Source organism: Mastomys coucha, unplaced genomic scaffold (genome assembly GCF_008632895.1).
Source record: "Mastomys coucha isolate ucsf_1 unplaced genomic scaffold, UCSF_Mcou_1 pScaffold1, whole genome shotgun sequence".
NCBI classification, from domain to species: domain Eukaryota; kingdom Metazoa; phylum Chordata; class Mammalia; order Rodentia; family Muridae; genus Mastomys; species Mastomys coucha.
In genome coordinates, this window is record NW_022196891.1 from 28,481,840 (window position 1) to 28,489,827 (window position 7,988).

General features: G+C 48.9%; 1 protein-coding gene and 1 non-coding gene across 2 annotated transcripts in view; both read right to left on the minus strand.

The window, feature by feature from the left end:
- Window positions 1-782: 782 nt before the first annotated feature.
- Window positions 783-7,988, minus strand: part of Mfsd4a (major facilitator superfamily domain containing 4A) — a 30,797-nt gene continuing 23,591 nt past the window's right edge. Inside the window, exons 8-10 of the mRNA XM_031382083.1 lie at window positions 5,424-5,494; window positions 3,712-3,832; window positions 783-1,417 (exon numbers count right to left, since the gene is read on the minus strand). Of these exons, the coding sequence (XP_031237943.1) occupies window positions 1,362-1,417; window positions 3,712-3,832; window positions 5,424-5,494 (248 nt within the window). The 3' untranslated portion in view covers window positions 783-1,361. The remainder of the gene's footprint in view (window positions 1,418-3,711; window positions 3,833-5,423; window positions 5,495-7,988) is intronic.
- The window catches only part of LOC116072450, a 107-nt gene continuing 27 nt past the window's right edge, over window positions 7,909-7,988 (minus strand). The window contains exon 1 of the small nuclear RNA XR_004111457.1: window positions 7,909-7,988. This exon is cut by the window's right edge and continues 27 nt beyond it. This is a non-coding gene — a small nuclear RNA (U6 spliceosomal RNA).

The following is a 7,988-nucleotide window of genomic DNA, read 5'->3' on the forward strand; positions in this document are numbered from 1 at the left end:
CACGTCGCTGGTGCCAGAAGCCATGCACCTGTCCAGGCTAGTGAGCCTTCTTCTTATATTGTTTGTATTACTAACCTACATTCTATATAGAAGAGGGCACTCCTGATAGACACTGATTTCTGCATACTGACACTGCTCTCTGTATACTGCATGGCTTGAATTATACAATAGTCCTAGATTTATATAGGAAAAAAAAAAAAAAAGGACCTTGACACAGTATAAAATTTTCATCTATAAAAGGTATAAAATTCCAAATGAGCTATTTTTTTTTTTAAATTTTCCTGTACCTTGAGGATCTTAGTAAAGAACAATAGGCTGTCCATTTCATTCTCCCTGTGCTTTCTGAACCAATCAGCATTGCTCCTTAGCAGTGAGACACTGGAAGACCCATCTGCTCCCAGGGACACGGCTTTAGCCATTTCTGGACCATGGCTGATCTCGGACTACCATTGGGCTATCACCAAGAGCTGAGGGGAGGAGCCCAGTAGTATTCTGTCACAGAAATGTCACCACCTGGGTGCCATGGACACTCCTGAGCAGCTTCTAAGCTGTTTGTGAGGCTTGGGAACATCAGCCATGTAAAATTATAGAAAGTGATGTTTTGATGTTTAGTTACAAATTAATTTTTAAGCTGGGTGGTGGCGGCTCATACCTTTAATCCCAGCACTTGGGAGACAGAGGCAGGCGGATCTCTGTGAATTTGAGGCCAGCCTGGTCTGCAGAGTGAGTTCAGGACAGCTGGGGCTACACAGAGAAATGTCATCTCAATAATAATAAAAATAATAATTTAAGTCTTAGTCATGGCTACCATCTCTCAAAATGAAAATTTAACAGTCGGCTTTCTAAAGCTTGTCTGAGTTAGCCCAGTGCAACCCTGAATTAAGGTCTCAAAGCAAGATTCAACATGTCCTTTGTTGTCTTAGGACACAAATAAACTGATTTCTGCAGGACGGAGGTGAGAGACTTGGGACTATGGGTAAGTGAAGAACACATAAATCTTTTTTAACATGCCAGAGGGTTTTTGATTAATTTAAAAATATATCTACACCTAGCAGTGATTAATGAGTTATGATTTTAGCATGTTTTTCAAACCTCGACTAAACGTGATCTCAAACCCAGAGTTTAGCCCATGCGTGGGGTGTTGCGTGGAGAGGTGTGCGGGCTGTCTTTCATCCTCCTGTCTGGTTGTCAGGACAAGTCCGGACCAGAGAGGAAGATAACTAAAGTGTCAGGCAGGTGCTGGATTTGTCCAGGGAAGACTCAGGGAAGGAAGACACAAACAAGGCGGCAAGAGAAGCCTCCTGTGCGGCCCTGGCTTTCTGCGTCAGTCTGGTCACCCTGTCGCTCAGGAGCTGAGCTCTTCACCTTTGGTAGCACTCAGAGTTCTCCACACCAAGGGCTTTGTCTTGGGTAAGAACTACGAAAGAAAACAAAAACAGCACTGGTAGCAAATGGGGGCGGCCCCAGCTTCCTCTGCAACAGCTCGCTCTTGAGAGCAAGCAAGCTTTATGCTTTTCTGCTGTACTGGCGCTCGCTAGGGCACAGGCGTGCGCGCGCGTACACACACACACACACACACACACACACACACACACACACACACGGGCACTGTGGGAAATCAGAACAAGATCAAGTTCTGGTGAAGTGCTAATAGAGTCAGCTGAGACTAGTGTGTAGGGCAGGGAAAAGCCTGTTTGTCTCCCATAAGAAAGAAACATGGGAACTGTTAGTCATTTGATATGCAAATCATCTCCTCCTCCTCTTTCTCCTCCTCTTCTTCCTTCTCTTCTTCCTCTTCCTTCTCTTCCTCCTCCTCCTTTTCCTCTTCCTCTTCCTCCTCTTCCTCCTCCTCCTCCTCTTCCTCCTCCTCTTCCTTTTCTTCTTCCTCTTCCTCTGCCTCCTCCTACTCTTCCTTCTCTTCCTCCTCCTCCTTTTCCTCCTCCTCCTTCTCCCCCTCCTCCACCTTCTCCTCCTCCTCCTCTTCCTCCTCCTCTTCCTTCTCCTCCTCTTCTTCCTCCTCCTCCTCCTTCTCCTCCTCTTCATCTTCCTCCTCTTCCTCTTCCTCCTTCTCCTCCTCCTTCTCTTCTTCTTCCTCCTCCTCCTCCTCTTCCTTCTCCTCTTCCTCCTCCTCTTCCTCCTCCTCCTTCTCCTCCGCCTCCTCTTCTTCCTCCTCCTCCTTCTCCTTCTCCTCTTCTCCCTCCTCCTCCTCTTCCTCCTCCTCTTCCTTCTCCTCCTTCTCTTCCTCCTCCTCCTTTTCCTCCTCCTCCTTCTCCCCCTCCTCCACCTTCTCCTCCTCCTCCTCTTCCTCCTCCTCTTCCTTCTCCTCCTCCTCTTCCTTTTCCTCCTCTTCTTCCTCCTCCTCCTCCTTCTCCTCCTCTTCTTCCTCCTCCTCCTCCTTCTCCTCCTCTTCATCTTCCTCCTCTTCCTCTTCCTCCTTCTCCTCCTCCTTCTCTTCTTCTTCCTCCTCCTCCTCCTCTTCTTCTTCCTCCTCCTCCTCCTCCTCCTCCTCCTCCTCCTCCTCATCTCCTCATCATTATCTTTCTCCTCCTTCTCTTTTGTCTTCTTCAAGGGCACAGTCTTTATTGGGATATTTATTATGTGTGTGTGGTGCAGGAGTATGCACGCCACAGTCAGTATTCGTGTGGAAGTCAGAGGACAGCTTACAGGAGTCCATTCTCTCCTTCCACCATGTGAGTCTCAGGGAGTGAACTCAGTCTTGGCGGTATCAGTGTCGCCCTTAAATGTGTTAAGTGATGCTCTCTATAGAGGGAACTGGCTAGACGGAAGCTACCACCTGCCATCTCAGAGGCTGTTCTGGGAGGCGGCGTGGCCTCTCACTTGCCGGACCTCTGTACTCAATTTTTTGTTTTTGTCATGTGTATTTTGTTGTGAACCCTGTCTGACCTAGAACTCACTCAGTAGACCAGGCTTGCCTCAAACTCCCAGAGATCCACCTGCCTTTGTCTCCCTACTTCTGGGATCAAAGGTGTGCGTGCACCACCACGTCCAGCTATGCCCTTAGTATTTAAAGTGAACATGGCTACTTAGAGAGGGCTGTGGGCAGTTCTTCAGTCTTTGTGTTATTCTGTTTTTGCAGAGAGAGCACTGGCTCAGCTTGGATAGCTTCTGCTAAGAACAGCCTGATACATGGCAGTAGTCACTAGGCAAGGGACTTGCACAGTTACAAAAATAGCCTTGGTACTACCCCGGCCTGAGGTCCCCAGGATGGAGACTGTCCTTAGGAGTGTCTCTGTCCTGAAGGAACTCTTCTCTGCTATTTGCCACCACCCCCCAAAAAATCCTTTTCGAAGAAGCGATTTGGACAAGAATCAAAACCCTAAACTGTAAGAAGGGGGCTAGTTAGACTACTGGGCCAAGTTGCAGCCAGGGAGGCAGGCTCTACCCTCTCACACGCTCACATTTTGGCACTAGGATCCACTGTAAAGGGGTTACAGGAAGACAGGTTCAGTGTCTGTGCCCTTCTGCTAATGGAGAAGCCGTGAGTCAGCCTGTTCACCCTCTCTTGCCTTCAGGCTCCAATGGACAATCACAATGAAACCAAGAAGAGGGGAAAGGGAAGCCGTAGGAAAATAAACACTTCCTTGCATTTCATCTGGAACAGAACAGGGCTTCCGATGGCTAGGATCACATTCTACCCCCCACCCCTGCTCTGTTTCCCCCCCTCTGTGTAGAAACAAATTTTCTTCTTACCTGATGAGAGTTCAGGGTGTATCCTGTGGAAAAACAGGAGCAAGATGTAGAAGATAAAAGCCAGGCAGCCAAAGATCACACCACAGACCAGGAAACTGTAACTGCCCTGGGCCTGAAAGATCTGCCAGAGAGGAACACAGCAGCCATTAAAATCCCACCTGACAGTGCATGGGAAAAATGGCTGCCTTGGGCCCTTGTCGGCTTTTCAGTCAAGTTGGGGCCATCCTACCAGACACAGGAATGTGGGGGAGGTGTCCCCCAAAGTTACAAATCTGGTGAAGACATAAATCCTGCTGTAAACCAGGGTGGGACCTGTCTATACTTCATATACTCTTTCAGCCCCGTGTTCTAAAACTTCCTGGAAGATACCAGATGACTATTGACATTTCAAATTTATGAGATGTTTCTATACTCATAAATCTAACTGAAAGACTGGAGAAGGTATGTGAGTGTGTGTGTGTGTGTGTGTGAGTGTGTGTGTGAGTGTATGTAAGTATGTGTGTGAGTGTGTGTGTGTGAGAGTATGTGTGTGTGTGAGTGTGTGAGTATGTGTGTGTGAGTGTGTGGATGTAAGTATGTGTGTGAGTGTGTGTGTGAGAGTATGTGTGTGTGTGAGTATGTGTGTGAGTGTGTGTGTGTGAGAGAGAGAGAGAATCATCTCTTAAATTTTATTATGAAATTTAGAATATGTCAAAGTAGCAAGTAGAACTTTTGTAGGCCACCAACTTAAGAAATCAACCACATCAAGTATCACACATTTAATCTCTGAGTGAGTTACAGGACAGCCAGAGGGCTGCACCAAGAAACACTGTCTTTAAAAAAAAAAGAAAGAAGGAAGGAAGGAAGGAAGGAAGAGAGAGAAGGAGAGGAGGGAAGGAAGAGAGAGAGAGGGGGAGGGAGGGAGGGAGGGAAGGAGGGAGAGAGGGAGGGAGAGAGAGACAGAGAGGCAGGCCAGCAGGCACAGCACATCAGCCCTCACACACAGCATTTCAATGCAGAGGACACCTAGAATGGAACCCTTCCACTCCACCAGGCTGGAAGGGGAAGAAAGGAGGCTCTGGTAGCTATGAGGGCATGAGGTAGGGGGCACTATACGACACAGGCTCTGCTTCATTGCTGGCCGTTACTAAAGCCAACTGACCTAGGGCAAGCCGCTAAGTTTATTTATGTCTCAGGATCCTGTGCCGTGAAAAGACTGGCATCCGTGTTACAGTAGTCAAGGAAAAGTAATGTTGGTTTTAATTTTTGACTTCCTGGGGAACAAATACAACATGGTCACATTGAAAGAAAGCTAGGGAGTGGTCAGGGCAGGCAGGCAGGCACTGGACATGAATGACGTCCTGGGTAGCATTGCTACAGACTGGGAGACATGGATCTGGGCAGGATGCATTAGGAACACTGCCGGCATCAGGGCACACCAACTAGGTTTTGAGAGCCAACAGCATTCCCATGGGGGCCCCCTGGCCCCAGGCCCAGACAGCCCTGTTTGCTTTGGATTCATGCATTTGGTCATTAAGGTCTCCACATCTCACATTCAGAGTCCTGGCTTTTGAGTCTGGCTGGCTTGGGAAGGGAAACAGCTCGCCCCAGCCTGGTGGGTTCCTGCAGGCTGCGGCGAACTCAGGAAGTGACAGCTTCCACTTAAAGGTGCTGGCTCTATCTTCTCACCTGCTCAGAGGAGTACTCCCCACCCCCCAGAGGACCCCACCTACCAAGCCAACCAGCATCTGCAGGACCATCTCGCCAATTCCTGCCCCGGTCACCAGCACTGTGGTCGCACAACCTAGCCAAATGAGAAGGGAAGGTGGAGTGAGAGCAAGCTGAGGCAGCAGGAGTGAGCCATCAGAATCCAGAGCGTTCTGGGATGCTTCTCCTGGAAGGTGTGAGCTACCACCATGGTGTAAGGTGTGTGGGACTTGGTCACCAGATAGGCATAAGATTGGTAAGGTTGAATGAGCTCCAACCCCGGGGAATCTCAGAGTTGAGGACAGCAGGAGTGGAGCCATTCCCTACCTGCCTTTACCTGTTCTGGAACGTGGAACCCCAACACTCTATTGAGGACCGTGGGCACTGGGTCACGTAGCATAAACACCTGGAGTTCTCCATGCTAATGAGGTATCTAGATTAAGTCCAGAGCCTTCAGCCAATGAGCTTCCTTTCTGGGCATTCCTTCCCGAAAAAAGTAGCTATTACTGATTCATTCTGAATAAAGTACATGTGTTCACATCCACCATCAAATAAAGCAGCATGAACAAGCAAGGATCCTTCATTTAAGATCTCCATGGGGAAGGCCTTCCTCTTAAAAAGCATGGCCTAAACTCCAAAGGAAGACCTCTCTTCCAGCCCCTTTTTACTCTCACTCTGGTCCCCTAGTCCCGGGCTCTACCTTTCCCTTTCTGCCCCGTGCGTGGATGCCCTGAGGAGAAAGCATGGACCAGGGTCCCCTGTTCCTGATTCCCAGCGGTATGCCAGCAGCACCCAGGTACATGGGAGACTAGGAACCACAGCATTTATCTCAGAATATGCTATTTCCCCTTCTGGTCTGTCGAAGGAGAGCACAGACTGTGGACCGGTGGTTTTGGACTTTGTTCTGCCTTCTTCCAGCAGTGTGCCAGTGGTGTTCCAAGCTCCTCAGTAGAGAAGCAGGGTGGACTATGATACTGTGGGCTCCTAAGACACCTTGGACTTTGACCTGGGACTACTTTGGGACTGTTTCTATTCTACTGTGTGTGTCTCTTGTTCTCAAACCTTCAAGCATTCATAGTTATAGAGCCTGGCACTGAGGACTCTTCTCAGCCTGACCACAGCCTGCCTTTCCAGAAAGATCGCCTGAGACCTTCAGAGCCTAAGCTTAGCATCAGATATGGAATCTAAAGCCCGTTATCGCGCCCCTTGCCATTTCCCCTTCGGCATGTCCTGTGGCTTCTCTCTAGAGTGTTGACCTAGAAGGGTAGGTACTTCAGGACAAGTCTAAAATGCTCTATGTGCTTTGCAAGGTCATCTTTCACACTGCTGGCTCCCGAGCTACTTTCGGCCAGGATTAGCTGTGATCATAGCCTGTCTCTGATTGGTCTATAACTTGCCTGCTGAAGATTCTCTTTCCCACAGTTTATGTACTGTGTCTGAGTTTAGATTTCCTTTGGGAACATCCTCCACAGTCCCTACACCTGGAGCGACAGCTTCTCCCCTAGCCCTCGATGTCCCTGTTCCCTATACAATCTGACCCCGTTAGCTGATGGTCTTCCTTCTCTACTAGACAATATTCCAAGAGGGTTACTGTCACCCTTGGTTCCCTGGTACACACCAGAGCTTATCAGTAGTAGTGTGGCCAAGGTTTGCACACCTACAGAGGGCTATAGTTCTTTCTAGATCTTTCTGTCTCCCTCAACCAGTCCCTGTCCTGCCTGTGCTTGCACCGTGTCCCTTGCACTGCCACATCCTCCCTCAGCGGCTCTCCCCATCCTCCCTCAGCGGCTCTCCCCATCCTCTCTCAGCGGCTCTCCTTTTCCCACCTTTTTCTCAGCTCCCATTTGATCAGATTTCTAGACTGAACACTGCCCACTCCCATCTCTGAGTTCCAAGGGCTCCCATCTGTTCTGTGCATGGTTTTGAAACACCCGAGATCCTTCTGTGTGCATCAGGGATAGTGCCATAAACTTAGAGGTAGGGAGGCCTTCGAGCTGCCAGGGATGCCAGTCAATCGAGAGCTTTACATTTCCTCCCACGCAGAGCATTCCTACAGGGTCAGCATTTGCTTTGGGGTTGTTTCTGTGGTGCTGGGGAGCAAAACCAGAGCCTTCCACATGAAGGCAAGCACTCTGCCATTAAGGTACAACCCAGCTCCACTGACAGGCAACTGCCACCTCCTCCACCTCCTCTTTCTCCTCCCCCCACCCCTACCTTCTCCTCTGCGTCCTTCTTCACGTTCTTCTTCCTCCTCTTCCTTTTTTTTTTTTTTTTTTGGTTTTTCAAGATGGTTTCTCTGTATAGCCCTGGCTATCCTGGAATACACTCTGTAGACCAGGCTGGCCTCGAACTCAGAAATCTGCCTGCCTCTGCCTCCCAAGTGCTGGGATTAAAGGCATGCACCACCACGCCCAGCTCCTCCTCCTCCTCCTTCTTCTTCTTCTTTTTAAATAAACTTTTTTTATTAGATATTTTCTTTATTTACATGTCATATATCTCCTTTCCCAGTTTAAAAATATGGAACACTTCACGAATTTGCGTGTCATCCTTGTGCAGGGGCCATGCTAATCTTCTTTGTATTGTTCCAATTT